The following is a 17,651-nucleotide window of genomic DNA, read 5'->3' as shown; positions in this document are numbered from 1 at the left end:
CGCGCACCAACGATTTTGCCCTGATTTACAGGGCAAAAAAGTGCGCGGTATACGCCGATAAATACGGTATATCTCTTTACAAGACAGGCAAACAAAATAGCTCACTTGAGTTAACAAGATCAAAATAGTCCATAACTCAGGCTCAAATGGAAAGCAGGGTATTGGCTCACCGCCGCTCTACTGGCCCCACATTGGGGTTTCGGTGCTTCCCCTATGCATTAGGCTGCATTTTCTTCTGATCGTTTTGTAGCTCAAAGATTGTAGTAGAGTTCCTCTCCTTGCCAGACAAGGAAAATCTCATTTTTTTTTTATTGGCCCCAGCTCACATGTGTGCGTGAATGGGGGCCATGTGGCTTAACCCCCAACAAGACCAACGTTCCTGTAATCGGGGTTTGGAGGTTCTTCCCACCCAAATCTCAAGCCTCTGAAATTCTGGGTACCTAATAAGGACTTGGCAATGCAGAAAGTGCTAAAAATCGTCTCTCTCCTCTCCACTTGGACTATCCTAGAACCCCTCATCCTGCATCCTGAGTGAGAATCTCTAATGGCACTATTCCTCCCACTGACACCAATGATGGGACACTATTCCTCCCACTGACACCAATGATGGGACACTATTCCTCCCACTGACACCAATGATGGGTCACTATTCCTCCCACTGACCACTGACACCAATGATGGGACACTATTCCTCCCACTGACACCAATGATGGGACACTATTCCCCCCACTGACACCAATGATGGGACACTATTCCTCCCACTGACACCAATGATGGGACACTATTCCTCCCACTGACACCGATGATGGGTCACTATTCCTCCCACTGACACCAATGATGGGACACTATTCCTTCCACTGATACCAATGATGGGACAATATTCATCCCACTGATACCAATGATGGGTCACTATTCCTCCCACTGATACCAATGATGGGTCACTATTCCTCCCACTGACACCAATGATGGGTCATTGTTACTGACGGCAGTACATTTTCTACTTTCACTAAACACAGTCTAGCCCCTCCAAAAGGACAATGAACTGTCCATTTTATTTAGAAATTTTGGAGTCCCTATACACACTGGTACCCGTAGATGTACACACTGGTACCCGTAGATGTACACACTGGTACCCGTAGATGTACACACTGGTACCCGGAGATGTACACACTGGTACCCGGAGATGTACACACTGGTACCCGGAGATGTACACACTGGTACCCGGAGATATACACACTGGTACCCGGAGATATACACACTGGTACCCGGAGATGTACACACTGGTACCCGGAGATATACACACTGGTACCCATAGATGTACACACTGGTACCCATAGATGTACACACTGGTACCCATAGATGTACACACTGGTACCCGGAGATATACACACTGGTACCCAGAGATATACACACTGGTACCCGTAGATGTACACACTGGTACCCGTAGATGTACACACTGGTACCCGTAGATGTACACACTGGTACCCGTAGATGTACACACTGGTACCCATAGATGTACACACTGGTACCCATAGATGTACACACTGGTACCCGGAGATATACACACTGGTACCCAGAGATATACACACTGGTACCCGTAGATGTACACACTGGTACCCGTAGATGTACACACTGGTACCCGTAGATGTACACACTGGTACCCGTAGATGTACACACTGGTACCCGTAGATGTACACACTGGTACCCGTAGATGTACACACTGGTACCCGTAGATGTACACACTGGTACCCGTAGATGTACACACTGTTACCCGTAGATGTACACACTGGTACCCGTAGATGTACACACTGGTACCCGTAGATGTACACACTGGTACCCGTAGATGTACACACTGGTACCCGTAGATGTACACACTGGTACCCATAGATGTACACACTGGTACCCATAGATTTACACACTGGTACCCGTAGATAATCTGGTTTCTGTTTTTTGTTTTTACACCCACTTGAGGAAAACAAAGGATGGCTGCTGATCAGCAGGTATTTTGTTTGAACTCCCTCCAAGCCCCTCGGATTGTTTGCACCCCATGGACATGAATCATGGGTCTCTACCATATGGCCCTAGTAATGGGGGATTATGAGAAGGAACCCATGGTTGGTGGCAGTCCTGGTTCCTGCAGGGCCATCATGGCTTCCTCTCCCAGAATATCTGTAAGGGGGTGCTTGTAGGGTCCGTCCTGATTTTAGGAATAATGGATCTAATAGTTTCTTTCTCTCGGCAGTTGGAGACTCCGTTGAAGTCTACTCCAATGTTCCGGCCTCCAGCACCATCTACACCGTGGTGTTACGGCAACTCACAAATACATCCGTGACGGTAAGTGGCCTATGGCATAATATGGTGCAAGAATGTTGTGGAAGAAATATTTTGCTCTCACGGGCACTGACCCCAGATCCAGCCAAAGAATTGTATTGTGTGTTGGATGGAGCAGGGAAGTAATGGAAAATCTCTCAAGTTGGAACTCAGATAAAAACTTGTCAATATACAATAGTATAGTACTAGTGAAGTACAAAGTGTGGAAATCCAGTGCAACCAATAGGAAGTCCCCCTAATGGGGGCAAATCTGTACTGGGAGGACCGTTCTGGATACTTTTAACACTTTCTAGGCTTATAATTTTCTGATGACGCATGATACAGGATTGAAGAGTTACAAAGTGACTTATAACATCTCTATACATAGGCCCGGATTTACAAAGCACTTACGCCGACGTATCTCGAGATACGCCGCGTAAGTGTAACTATGCGCCGTCGTATCTATGCGCCGTGCCCAGCGAACTAGATACGCCTGAAAATAGGCTTCATCCGACCGACGTAACTTTCCTACGCCGGCGTATCGTGGGCGCATATTTACGCTGGCCGCCTCATTGCAAATGAGGGAGATACGTCGATTCACGAACATAGTTGTGCCCGGGCATAATATACGCAGTTTGCGCAAGGCTTACGTCCGGCGTAAAGTTATTCCCCATCTACGAGGCGCAACTCATTCAAAGGTATGGACCAGGGAACAGCCGTCGTTTTTTACGTCGTTTACGTAGCAGTACGTGAATAGGGCTGGGCGCCGGTTACGTTCACGTCTTAGGCAGTGATCCGACGTATCTTAGGCATTCGATCCGACGTGATTCTGAGCATGCGCACTGCGATGCGTCCATGGGACGGTGCATGCGCCGTTCGTTATTCGTAACTTGATGGTGCTCGGCCCATCATTTACATGGGGGTCACGCCTCATTAGCATGGCTCACGCCCACTTCCACTTACGACGAGTTACGCCGAGGGAACCCAGCGTAGATTAGGGGGCGAGTGCTTTGTGAATACTGTGGTTGCCTCTGTGCGCTGCGTCGGCGTAGCGTATATTCGATACGCTACGCCGGCATAAATATGCGCCGAGGTATGTGAATCCGGGCCCTAGTGTATATGTTTGTATAATATCTCTATATATAATAATAATTATGTCATATGTAGAGTGTTTATGTTGTATAGTATCATTACACATATAGAATATGTGTTATGTAGTATCTCACTCTATATAAGTGGAACCTCGGATTACGAGCATAATCCGTTCCAGGAGAATTTTCGTAATCAAAGGCACTTGCATATCAAAGCGAGTTTCCCCATAGAAGTCAATGGAAACGAAAATAATTTGTTCTGCATTGACTTCAATGGCATGCAATAACGCATGTGGCCAGAGGTGGGGGGGGGGGGGGCGCCGGAGATCCTCGGAAAGGCTCGGGGACGGCTCGGCTGAACTCGGAAAACCTTGCAAAGCCTCGGGAATGGAGTATTTCCAAGTTTTTCTTAGTATTTTTTGAACGGCTCTGCTTGGCTACACTAAATATACATAGTGCAAAAGTTGCATACATGTTGTACAGTATCTCTATATGTGGTATACAGTATTGTATATATTATCTTTATATGTTGTGTAGTATCTCTCTGTATAGTGTATGTTATGTTATAGTGAATCCCTTTTCCATTCCTTGCAGTATAAGATCACCTCCCCCAGCCCGTCTCCATTCACCATCAGATCCGATGGAACGGTCCACGCTCCTGCTGCAGGATTTGCCAATGCCAATTTGGTGAGTCCCACTCAATGTTCATTGGCTATTCCAGCACTCTCTGCCATCTCATGTACCCCCCCATAGAAAGGTTGTATGTGTGGAGGCCCCCCCGGGGGCATGGGGGGGAGGGTGTACTCTCTTCACCCCTGTCTAGAGCTCCTCATTTATAACGTTTTAACTCCCACCGAGTACCTTGGATTGTTTACACCCCATGGACATGATTTGGGGGTCTCTTCCATATACTTTTAATGACAAAGAATTATGGGGCGGAATGCAAAGGTGGTGGCAGTCCTGGTTCCTGCCGTGTCATCATGGCTTCCTCTCCCAGTGGATCGGTAGGGGGTGTTTGTAGGGTCCGTCCTGAATTTAGGAATAATGGATCTATCATCAGCTGCCATTGTTGGCAGGGCCGATCCTAGGCAAGGGTGCGCAGGGTGCCCCGGGCGCCGCAGAGGTAGGGGCGCCGAAGCTCCAGAGAGCTCCCCTCCCTCCTCCTTGTGTGTGTCTAGAGGCAGAGAGCATGTAGCGGATGCTGCGGTTCCCCATCCTGCTTGCTCTCTTCGTTGGCAACTGACAAGAGTGCATACCTCCCCACTGTCCCCAGAATCCGGGCTGGGTACTGCAGCAGAGCCTAGTACCGTAACACATTCTGGTACTAGGTTCCACTAATTATTCTGTCCGTTGCGTGTGGAGCAGTCTGACCATCTCCAGTACTATGCCTGCAGTCTCTGACCATCTCCTATACTATGCCTGCAGTCTCTGACCATCTCCTATACTATGCCTGCAGTCTCTGACCATCTCCTGTACTATGTCTGCAGTCTCTGACCATCTCCTATACTATGCCTGCAGTCTCTGACCATCTCCTGTACTATGTCTGCAGTCTCTGACCATCTCCTGTATCATGACTGCAGTCTCTGACCATCTCCTGTATCATGTCTGCAGTCTCTGACCATCTCCTGTATTATGTCTGCAGTCTCTGACCATCTTCTGTATCATGTATGCAGTCTCTGACCATCTCCTGTATTATGTCTGCAGTCTCTGACCATCTCCTGCATCATGTCTGCAGTCTCTGACCATCTCCTGCATCATGTCTGCAGTCTCTGACCATCTCCTGTATCATGTCTGCAGTCTCTGACCATCTCCTGTACCATGTCTGCAGTCTCTGACCATCTCCTGTACCATGTCTGCAGTCTCTGACCATCTCCTGCATCATGTCTGCAGTCTCTGACCATCTCCTGCATCATGTCTGCAGTCTCTGACCATCTCCTGTATCATGTCTGCAGTCTCTGACCATCTCCTGTATCATGTCTGCAGTCTCTGACCATCTCCTGTACCATGTCTGCAGTCTCTGACCATCTCCTGTACCATGTCTGCAGTCTCTGACCATCTCCTGTATCATGTCTGCAGTCTGTCTGGGGGCTCTTTCTAACAGAAGCCCTCTCTGTGTGCATTAGAGAGACCTCTCTCCAGGTCCCATTAGTGTACTAATTTTCTTTATTGTTAAAAGATCATGGGAGGATCCCAGGGTAATGAAGACTTCTTAGGGGAGCATCTCTGTCTGAGTCTTGGCCATAGAAACATTTGTAAAGGGGAGGAGTTCGTAAGATGGCCACGCCCATGTGGGGGCACCGAAAATATTTCTGTGGCCCTAGGATCGGCCCTGATTGTTGGAGCAGCTCAGAGGGAAGGCGCGGGTCATGTGATCTGTCAGTTATCATTGTTATCTTCTAGTAACTGTTAAAGAAAAATCCTGATCTGTCTCTCATTAATCGGATTCTCCCTTCCAGAATTATCAGCTGCAGATCCAGGTCACTGACTCGATGGGCAACACATGCAATGGGACGCTCAACGTCAAAGTTCTTCCTGTCTACCAAAACAGCGTCAACTTCACGTAAGAGTGTGGAAGAGGGGGGATGGGGGGGTCCTAAAAAGTGGTGAGCTCCTCTATTATTATTATTAGCACCCTCCTGTGTGGAATCCCTGGTTTGGACCCTTTATTGCACTTACCATGAAAGTAGACAAGGGAGTCTCACTCTTCTTGCCGCACTCTTCGGAGTACAGCAACACCTCGGATTGCGAGCATAATTGGTTCCAGAAACTTGCGTGTAATCCAAAGCACTTGCATATCAAAGCGAATTTCCCCATAAGAAATAATGGAAACTCAAATGATTCGTTCCACAACCATTTATTCATAGGTTCAGTTTATATTCCATATAAAAAGATTGTAGCGATGTGATTGGTTGTGTAACCATAAAAGAAGAATGGGAAGGTTCCCCAGTGGGGCTTTGGACAGCAGTGTGATGTACTTGGAAACTTAGCAAATGGATAGCAAAAAATGGGTACATTTATTGAAATTGTACAAGTATCACAATGAATGAAGTTACATTTAAAAGGCTGGCCAATAGGAAAAATGCATAATGTTGTAACTTCATTCATTGTGATACTTGTACAATTTCAATAAATGTACCCATTTTTTGCTATCCATTTGCTAATTTTCCAACTACATCACAGTGCTGTCCAAACTGACCCCCGGATCTCATATTTAAGAGGACCTGTCGTGCTTTTTTCTATTACAAGGGATGTTTACAGGAATAAAAGTGATCAATTTTTTTTTTCAGTGTAAAAATTAACCACTTAACCCCCGGACCATATTGCTGGTCAAAGACCAGGCCACTTTTTGCGATTCGGCACTGCGTCGCTTTAACTGACAATTGCGCGGTCGTGCGACGTGGCTCAGGAATTGACGTCCTTTTTTTCCCACAAATAGAACTTTCTTTTGGTGGTATATGATCACCTCTGCGGTTTTTAGTTTTTGCACTATAAACAAAAATGGAGCGACAATTTTGAAAAAAATGAATATTTTTTACTATAATAAATATCCCCCAAAAATATTTAAAAAATTTTTTTTCCTCAGTACGTATTCTTCTACCTTTTCGTAAAAAAAATCGCAATAAGCGTTTATTGATTGGTTTGCGCAAAAGTTAAAGCGTTTACAAAATAGGTGATAGTTTTATGGCTTTTTTCTTAATATTTTTTTTTTTTTACTAGTAATGGCGGCGATCAGTGATTTTTTTCGGTACTGCGACATTATGGCGGACACTTCCGACACTTATGACACATTTTTGGGACCATTGGCATTTTTATAGCGATCAGTGCTATAAAAATGCATTGATTACTATAAAAATGCCACTGGCTGTGAAGGGGTTAACACTAGGGGGCGAGGAAGGGGTTAATAATGTTCCCTGGGTGTGTTCTAACTGAAGGGGGGGGGTGGGACTGACATGGGGAAATGACAAATCGCTGTTCATACATTGTATGAACAGACGATCGGTCATTTCCCCCCCTGACAGGACCGGGAGCTGTGTGTTTACACACACAGCTCCCGGTTCTCGCTCTGTAACGAGCGATCGCGGGTGCCCGGCAGTGATGGCGACCGCCGGGAACGCGCGTCGGCATCAGGGGCGAGCGGGGGACGCGCGTGCGCCCCTGTTGGCTGCTCGGCGAGATGACGTATAGCTACGTGATCTCGCCCAGCAGAGCCGACCTGCCGCCGTATAACTGCGGCGGCTGGTCGGCAAGCAGTTAATAAAATAATTGTTGCCTGAATTTATCCCTCTCAGGTCATCTTCATACAGTGTCACCATCCCAGAAAATGGCGGACCCAGCTATCTGGTGACCACGTTGAAGGCGGCCGGGACCGATGTTCTGTACCAGCTGATCGATCCCAGCAGCATCTACTACATCGAACCAGGTATACGAAGGACTGTGTAATCCAGAGAGTCAATAGGTCAGCCAGCAGCTAGTAAGAGACACAGCGCAATAGCACCAAGCCAGTGAGAGCTCCCTCTAGGGGCCGGTCTACAAATCTAGACACTCAATGCAATAACAGAACCGTTCATTTATACCTTAATATAGAATCATCTTTTTAAATTGTCGGTACGGCGGAACCTCGGATTACAAGCATAATCCGTTCCAGGAGAATGCTCGTAATCCAAAGCACTCGCATATCAAAGCGAGTTTCCCCATTGAAGCCAATGGAAACTAAAATAATTTGTTCCGCATTGACTTCAATGGGATGCAATACCGCATGTGGCCAGAGGCAGGGAGGTGTCAGAGAGCCTGGGAAAGGGCCGAAAAGGCCCAAGGACACTTTGGCTGACCTCGGCAAACCTCGGAAAGACTTCCTACCGAAGATTATCAGAGGTCAGCCGTGCTGTCCTCTGGCCTTTCCGTGCATTTCCGAATGGCGCTGATTGACAATGTTTGGCTCGGCTCCGGCCCCCCCCAAAAGCGGTACTGCACACCGCTTTGGCCTGAATCGTGCTCGTATTGTGAGACAACACTCGCAAACCGAGTCACGCTCGTTAACCGCGTTACTCGCAATCCGAGGTTCCACTGTATTACAAAACCAAATCTATGACCACCAAATATCCATCCTAGGATGACATCATTAAAGCGGAGCTCCAGTCATTTGACTTTTAATAAACACTCACTTGCCTGTTTCATGGTCCAGCGGTGCACTCGCCCCAGCAGTTTTCTTCCTCTCTCCTCCCTCAGCGGCACAAGCATCTCTACTATGGGCACCCAACTGTGACAGCTTGTGGCTTCACAGCCAGGGGGGGCCCACTGCGCGAGTCGCGCTGAGCTCTATGATTGGCCCTAAACCCCTTGCCCAATCCCTTTCTGTGAGCCTCAAATGTTCCCCAATTCCCTGGCATTAACCCCCCCACTCCGGCGTTAGAGTTTTACGTCGTTTGCGTACGGCGCTTCCGTCGTAAGGCTGCTCCTGCTATTAGGAGGCGCAGCCAATGCTAAGTATGGACGTCGTTCCCGCATCGCGTTTTTTGAAATTTGCGCCGTTTGCGTAAGTGGATCGTGAATGGCGCTGGACGCCATTTACGTTCCCGTCGAAGCAAATGACGTCCTTGCGACGTCATTTACCGCAATGCACGTCGGGAAAGTTTCCCGACGGAGCATGCGCCCTACGTTCGGCGCGGGAACGCGCCTAATTTAAATGATCCACGCCCCCTACGGGATCATTTAAATTACGCGCGCTTACGCCGGCCACTTTTACGCAACGCCCCCGCAAATTACGGAGCAAATGCTTCGTGAATGGAAGCGTAGCTCAAGTAATTTACGGAGGCGCAGCGTACCGTTTGTAGTAGTGCGCGCCCCTACCTGAATCCACCCCAATCTCTACTGTTCTTCTTTTAGGCACTGGGATGATTAGAACAACATTTAACCTGGACCTGGAAACCAACCCATCACTGGTCACCACCATCCTGAAGGTCCGAGCCTATGACCGCTACCAGCGCTCTGACAGCGCCACCACCACCGTCACCATCACTGTCACTAATGTCAATGACATCGCTCCGCAGTGCAGCCCTGCCCTTGTGATGTGAGTATGATTACATGACAAAACACCATATACCACAACATAGATTGATACAAGAGAAGTGGTACTGTGCAGAGTCCATACAGGACAAGAGAAGTGGTACTGTGCAGAGTCCATACATACAGGGCAAGAGAAGTGGTACTGTGCAGAGTCCATACATACAGAATACGAACAGATACTTAGAATTACACCCGACATACAGAATAAGAGAAGTAGTACTGTGCAGAGTCCATACATACAGAATAAGAGAAGTAGTACTGTGCAGAGTCCATACATACAGAATAAGAGAAGTAGTACTGTGCAGAGTCCATTCATGCAGAATAAGAGAAGTGGTATTGTTTTTTTTCTGTATTTGATGATTTGTGGATCTCTTGTGGTGTGATAATGCTGGGTAATATTAACCCCTCGTTCTCTTCCACGAATAGGAAGCAGGTTCCACAGGACGCTCCGGTTGGAGACGTAATTGCGACTTTTAGCTGTACGGATCCCGATTATAGCAGCACCGGCCTCACCTATTCCATCACTTCCAACGCCAACTCCTTGTATTCCTTCCGCATGATGGGCAACCAGCTGGTGGTGAGTGTGGACTGGATCAGAGAATTCCATGGGGGCCACATTGTTCCCCCCCCCAGGGGCCGCGCTACGCTAACTGGGAAGGGTTGATGGGAAGAAAAGCTAAACTGAATGGAGGAGCTCAGCTATGGGGCAAGAGTAAGGCTATGTTTCCACTAGTGCCACACCAAAGTTGCGCGATTTAGAGTGCGACTTTGATCTGACTTTACGCTCTCTAAGACAAAGTCGTATCAAAATAGTGCAGGCACCTTTTAAAAGTCGCTTCTTGCGGGTTAATTTGGAGCATGCACACTGGGATACTTACACGGACGGCGCTTGCGCCATTCGTAAAAAGCGTCATTTACGTGGGGTCACATTAAATTTACATAACACACGCCCACATCTTCCACATTTGAATTAGGCGGGCTTACGCCGGCCTATTTACGCTACGCTGCCGCAACTTTTGGTTTGAGAATACTGCACGTGCCTGTCAAAGTTGCGGAGGTGTAACGTAAATAGGATACGTTACGCCCGCACAAAGATGCGCGCTTCTACGTGAATCCGGGCCTTTGTGTCCAAAGTCGCACTAGTGGAAACGGAGCCTAACTGATCTAAATGTATGATAAAAGAGATTAAGGGGGGGGGGGGGATATGATGTATAAATACATAAATGTCCTTATAGAAATTCATTCAAATCGGTTCTCATCCCTGTAACCCCCTAGCGAGCAGATCAGCTCTTACAATCCCTCCCTGGTCCTGTTTATTTGGCAATAACTTTGTTATTACTTAAAGTATAACTTAAAGGCAGTTTTGGATAGAAACCTTGTGGACGGCCTTCCCAGAAGAGTTGAAGCTGTTATAGCTGAAAAGGGCGGGGCCAACTCAATATTGAACCCTACGGACTAAGACTGGGATGCCATTAAATTTCATGTGCGTGTAAAGGCAGGTGTCCCAATACTTTTGGAAATATAAATACATTGAAACAATACTTTGTTACATTGTCACTTTTTTTTTTTACTTGTAAGGTTTCTTTAGGCGATGTCATATGATGATAAAGTGTATATAAAGAGCGCTACCCTACATGGGTTCTTTCTATTACCTCGTGTTCAGGGCCGCTATCAGGGGGGTACAGGCAGTACACCTGTAAGGGGCCCGGAGGTCCCCACGGGCCCGGATGGCAACCCCCTTATTTTTTTATTTCTTTTTTCTTTTTATTAAAGGGCCCAGAGGTCCCCAGGGCCCTGGATGGCAACCCCCCCCCTTTTTTTTTTATTACATTTTTAAAAAAAAAAATAAATAAATTATATATATATATATATTTTATAAAAATAAAAATGGGGGTTGCCATCCGGGGCCCTGGGAACCTCCAGGCCCTTACAATTTAAAAAAAAATTATATATATATATATATATATATATATATATACATTTTTTTTTAAATTGTAAGGGCCTGGAGGTTCCCAGGGCCCCGGATGGCAACCCCCATTTTTATTTTTATAAAATATATATATATATATATATATATAATATATATAATTTTTTTTTTTTTTTTTTTTTAATTTTGTTTATATTTATTAAAGGGCCCGCATGTCCCCAGGGCCCCCGGATGGCTACCCCCCTCCCCTTTTTTTTTATAATTTTTTTATAATATATATATTTTTTTATTTCTTTTCTTTTTTTTGTAAGGGGCCCCCCCCCCAATTCGTGGCACACCCCCTGCTTCTCAATTTCCTCGATTAGTGGCGGCACACCCCCACCCCCGCTTCTCAATTCGTGTCCGCTTCTCTGCTTAAAGTGGAGGTTCACCCTAAAAACGAATTTTTAACATTAGAGCCAGCATAGTAAGGGCATTTACTTTCGGCAGGTTTTTTTTTTTGTACATACCTTTTTATATTCTGATTTGGTCCAGGGCTTCCGCGTTCTGATGACTCCGGGACTGGGCGTTCCTATCCCTGCCTCAGGGTTCCGATGACAGCGGGACTGGGCGTTCCTATCATTCGGTTCGATGAATGACAGCTTGTGAAACAGGTGACCTGTCGCACAACGCGCGTCACCAGATTTCCGGAAATGGTCGAGCTGCTAGTCGGCACTATACGGCGCCTGCGCCTGCCGTGTAGAGCTGTCTGCGCAGGCGCCGTATAGTGCCGACTCGAAGCTCGGCTATTTCCCGACATCTGGTGACGCGCGTTGTGCGACAGGTCACCTGTTTCACAAGCCGCCAATCATCGAACGGAAGGATAGGAACGCTCAGTCATCGGAACCCGGAAGCCCTGGACAAAAACAGAATATAAAGGTATGTACGGAGAAAAAAAAAAAACCCGCCGAAAGTAAATGTCCTTAGTATGCTGGCTCTGCTAGATGTAATATTAAAAAAAAAATTTGGGGTGAACCCCCACTTTAAGGGGGCCCATGCCTGAAGCTGTGTAAGGGCCCCATAATTCCTGATGCTCGTGTTTGAATAAAAAAAAAAGATATATCAATCGACCATGAATGATTAATACAAATAAATCAAATACAATGCATCATAATTAACAAAAAGTCCATTATCTCAAATCTTTTTTAATAGTGAAACAAAGTTCCATCGTGCTAAAGTGCCAAGTCCTGTAAACTCAAATGCGGTGCAAGTCGTGCTCCCCTCTTGTGTGCCCACCCACTCACCAGCTGCTATGGACTACCAATGACAGGAGTCATATGCGCTTGTGCAAATATCCTAGGTCTGCTGAGCTTTGTAGTCCTCCTTCGTCACTCCTTAATTATTGGGCAATAGGATGCTTGTACATGGTGCAAATAAATGGCAGAGGAAGATCCACGTTTTTCCTTTTGTTCTGAATCCCAATAAAGGCGAATCTTTGTTCAGACATTTCCCTCCTCTGCGCAGATCAATAACACGCTGAATTACGACTCCTATGAAATGGCGAGCGTGAATTTCCAATATTCGGCCACGGTGGTGGTGACTGATAACGGCACTCCGAAAATGACCAGTAAGTTGTTTTATTGCTTTATTAAAGCGGAGGTTCAGCCTAAATATTACGTTTGTCTGACTGATAGCAGCAGCATAAATATATGTGCAATCCATCGTTTTTTTTCCCCCGTAATGTTTACCTTTTATAATCCTTCATTCAATCTGGCTTCCTGGTTTATTCCCCGCGGGAGTGGGCGTGTTGTTATATTTCCCCGGCTGTTCGCAATGTCTCCTGGGAGTGATGTGTTGAGACTCCCAGGAGACGATCTATACTGTAATCCCGCGTTCTCTCGCGGGTCACGTGACTCGGCAAGCGGGTCATGTGACAAAGACAGATACTAATTCGCCATTTTAAGTAAGGGAACACACTTACCTTTTCTATCAGCTGCTCAGTGCACGTTCTGAGCTCTGGCCAGGGATGGACTGGTCATTGGGACTACAGGGAGTTTCCCGGTGGGCCGATGGCTCAGTGGGCCGGCTTCAGTGACAACGGACCACCGCCCCCCGCCAATCCTTTGTCTCTCCCTTCCCGCAGCACTCACCTCCTCTCCCTCCCTGCAGTGCTCACCTGGGGGGAACAGAGAAGCAGGGGGAGGACCAAAGGAGCATGGGGGAGGGGACAGACCGCTGACTCAACAGCTATGGCCTGGGAGTTTCTCACTTCTGCCTAATCTGGTCCCATAAGGGGGGGGGGGGGGCACCAAACTGATTCTTTGCCCTGGGTGAAAAAATGTCTAGCTTTCCCACTGGTACTGCCTATAAGCATACCAGCCGTTCTACTCTAAAGTAGAATGGCTAGTGGCTATTGAAGGGGGAGAGGGGGCATGGGTGGCCGGGGGGGTGCGGGAGTTGTCTGGCCGCCATGGGAGAGACCTGTCAAAGTGTGCCAGTCTGGATGAAGTCCAGGGCAAAATTTTTGTCCCAGTCCAGCCCTGGCTCTGGCTGATAGAAAAGATGCAGTGTGTGTCGTCACAACGGGGCGTGAACTTCTCAGGACGCCGGCCGTTGCGATGGCAACTGTGTAGTGTTGACGGCGCCGCTCGCCGTCAACACTGCACATGTGCGTGATAGAGCGGTGAATGCTGGGACATCAGCATTCACCGTATCCCGGAAGGATTTGCTTATGGGCTTCAGAGTGCCCACAAGCAAGATGGAAACGTCCATCTAAGATTTTAATAAAAGATCTTTTGCGGCAGAATGACGATGCTGGCGGCTATAATATTAGGACACATGAGTAGCAGATTAACCAAGGTAAGAGCGCCAGAAGCATGTAAAAAAAAAAAAGAAAGGAAATACCCGCGGAACCCCCGCTTTAATAAGGGCTGAGTTCACAAACTTTTAACATGTGGTTTTCATGTGACTGTCATTTTCAAATCTCACTGAGAAATAAGGGCTCCTTCACACTAAAATAAATAAATACTGCGCTCCTCAGAAAGTGTGTGTCTTTAGTGGAGCTGCCAACACAACAAACGGATAAATGCAACAAAATATAAGAAAAAGTGTGATAGGAACTTTCCAAGATATGAAAAATTATCTCTCAATAAACTTCATATTCTATGAATGATACAATAGTATCCATCCAGGTGAACAAATGCATCTTACAAACGTGTAACATGTGACTGTGATTCAATAATTAAACTGTGCAGTAGTCCATAAAACAAAAAAAATCAAAACAATTGTCCAAAAAAGTGATCCCACTTTAGCATAGAAAGTGTATGAATAATACATGTAAGGATTTCCTCAATATGTTGTAACCACAACGTAGGTCATTATGGAGTACCCCCACCTTCCATTTAAGGGGAGAAATGGGTACTCTTACCCAGGGGTCAAGTCTCGGGAAAAAAGTGTGGGAACTCCCACCCAAGATCCACTCCCCCACCAAAAAAAATAAATGATACGCTCCTATGCATAATTACTAAACCGCATGGGGCAGATCCACAGAGATCTGCACCCGCGCAGCGTATCAGAGATACGCTACGCCGCCGTAACTTACTTGTCCTTGGTTCGAATCCAGAAAGAATTTGCGCCGTAAGTTACGGCGGCGTAGTGTATCTCTTGCGGCGTAACGCCGCCTAATTCAAATCGGCGTGTAGGGGGGCGTGTTTCATTTAAATGAAGTGCGCCCCCGCGCCGAACGAACGGCGCATGCGCCGTCCCTAAATTTCCGCCGTGCATTGCGCTAAAGGACGTCGCAAGGACGTCATTGGTTTTGACCTGGACGTAAATTACGTCCATCCCGATTCACGAACGACTTACGCAAAAAAAAAAAATTCTAATGAAGCGCGGGAACGACAGCCATACTTAACATTGGCGAGTCTAACTATACGCCGCAAAACAGCAGCTTTAACTATACACCGGAAAAAGCCGACTAGAGACGACGTAAGAGAATGCGACGGCCGTGCCCGGAAATAGCTAGTTTGCATACTCAACGCGGAAAACAACGAAGCCGTACACCTGTCAGATCTAACCCAGATGCCGTCGTATCTTGGTTTGAGAATTTAAACCAAAGATACGACGCGGGAAGTCTGAAAGTACGCCGGCGTGTCAGTAGATACGCCGGAGTACTCTCTTTGTGGATCTGCCCCTACGTCTTTAAGCAAGTTCTTTCCAAATCCCACGATAACTCGCGGCAGACCTCCGCAATGTCTCCTGGGAACAGTGCCAAAAGCTCCTAGGAGACATTGCGGCATCCAGGAAGTGACGGAATACCCGCACACTACCCGATGAATCCATATACAGGAAGCGGCCAGTAACATAAAGGATTACTGAGATTCACCTGCCCCTGACAGTGACTCGAGCTGGGCATCGGCGCTTAGTGAAGGATTGGCTCGGGCGGGTCTCGGCTGCTCTAGTCCTGCAAAGGGAACTGCGTTCCTGCTGTGAAAAAAGTGCAGGAACTCCGTTCCCGCAGGACTTGAGCCCTGCTCTTACCGGATCAGATGGATCCAACTCACCGTACGACGGCGGATCTATTCAGCATAAAAGATCACAAAGGCTGATCTTGTAAACTCTGCTACCAGGCAGATTTCTAGAGGCAGAAGAGGACAAAGGGAGAAATCTATTATAAACAGAATAGGGAACAAACGTAAGGAAAATGGGGATAGTGGTGAAAATTGTGTTTTTATACTTGAAACTTTTCCAAGGCTGGAGTTACACTTAAACTTGTGTTATGCAGCGTACACACGATCACTTTTCGGGTTGTAAAAAAAATGACGTTTTTTTTTAATGTCATTAAAAATGATCGTGTGTGGACTTTCAGAGCATTTTTCGGGTTCTGAAAAACGGGCAAAAAAAAAATTCGAACGTGCTCTATTTTTTCACAACGTTTTTAACATTGTCATTCTTCGGGTTGTAAAAAATGGTCGCGTGTGGGCTTTAACGACGTGAAAAATCTGCGCATGCTCAGAAGCAAGTTATGAGACGGGAGTGCTCGTTCTGGTAAAACGAACGTTTGTAATGGAGTAAGCACATTCACTGTAATGCCGCGTACACACGATCGGTCAAACCGATGAGAACGGTCTGATGGACCGTTTTCATCGGACCGAACCGATCGTGTGTAGGCCCCATCGGTTATTTATTCATAGGTTAAAAAAAAATCAATCTTGTTTTAAATTTAACCGATGGATACCTAACCGATATAAAAAAAACGATCGTTTGTAGGCACGTCCATCGGTCAAAAATCCACGCATGCTCAGAATCAAGTCGACACATTCTTGGAAGCATTGAACTTCATATTTTTCAGCACGTCGTTGTGTTTTACGTCACCGCGTTCTGACACGATCGTTTTTTTAACTGATGGTGTGTAGGCGCGACTGACCATCAGTCAGCTTCATCGGTTAACCGATGAAAACGGTCCATCAGACTGCTCTCATCGGATGGACCGATCGTGTGTACAGGGCATAACAGACAGAAAAGCGCAAATTGTCTTTTACTAACACGAAATCAGCTAAAGCAGCCCAAAGGGTGGCGCCATCCGAAAGGAACTTCCCCTTTATAGTGCCGTCGTACGTGTTGTACGCCACCGCGCTTTGCTAGAGCATTTTTTTTTCACGATCGTGTGTAGGCAAGGCCGTTTTAATGATCGGGTTGAAAAATAATTAGTTTTTTCTAGAGCCTGAAAAACGTTTTTTACAACCCGAAAAATAATCGTGTGTATGCGGCATTAGAGTTCTTCTTTAACTGTTTGGTGAGAATTTGTAACCTGTACAGACCTGAGATTCTCTGACACCCCCCGGACACAGGATGGAGGTCACTAGGGGGGCTGAGTGATAAATTCTCTTGTCCTTGTTTTCCAGCCAACATCCCGGTATTTGTCACGGTCACCCCGGTGAATAATTATGATCCGAAATGCGTTGACCCGCTGACATACAGTATCAATGAGAACCAGCCGTTTGGGACTGTGGTGGGACAGCTGAATGCCACAGACGCTGACTATCCCTTTAACAACTTGGAGTACAGTATCAGTGGTCCGCAGAACCCAACAATGTTCTACATCAACCCGAGAAACGGTGAGACCCATTCCTGTCTTTCCTCCTTTGTTTCCCTTTATTTACATAGCACCGACATAGGATGTAGCGCCCCACAGAGTACAAAGATCCGTGTTTTAATATAAATGTATTAAAAAAAAAAATTTGGTGCATTACTCTCCTCCTCTCTGGTGCTGTCCTAACACA

General features: G+C 46.7%; 1 protein-coding gene across 1 annotated transcript in view; it reads left to right on the top strand.

Annotated features, from left to right (window-relative positions):
* The window catches only part of CDHR4 (cadherin related family member 4), a 38,743-nt gene that overhangs the window by 8,445 nt on the left and 12,647 nt on the right, over window positions 1-17,651 (top strand). The window contains exons 5-12 of the mRNA XM_040358786.1: window positions 2,243-2,334; window positions 3,996-4,088; window positions 5,858-5,961; window positions 7,691-7,821; window positions 9,285-9,468; window positions 9,891-10,041; window positions 12,895-12,997; window positions 17,274-17,486. Of these exons, the coding sequence (XP_040214720.1) occupies window positions 2,243-2,334; window positions 3,996-4,088; window positions 5,858-5,961; window positions 7,691-7,821; window positions 9,285-9,468; window positions 9,891-10,041; window positions 12,895-12,997; window positions 17,274-17,486 (1,071 nt within the window). The remainder of the gene's footprint in view (window positions 1-2,242; window positions 2,335-3,995; window positions 4,089-5,857; window positions 5,962-7,690; window positions 7,822-9,284; window positions 9,469-9,890; window positions 10,042-12,894; window positions 12,998-17,273; window positions 17,487-17,651) is intronic.

Source organism: Rana temporaria, chromosome 7 (genome assembly GCF_905171775.1).
Source record: "Rana temporaria chromosome 7, aRanTem1.1, whole genome shotgun sequence".
Taxonomy (NCBI): domain Eukaryota; kingdom Metazoa; phylum Chordata; class Amphibia; order Anura; family Ranidae; genus Rana; species Rana temporaria.
This window is presented reverse-complemented; position numbering and strand designations above follow the sequence as displayed.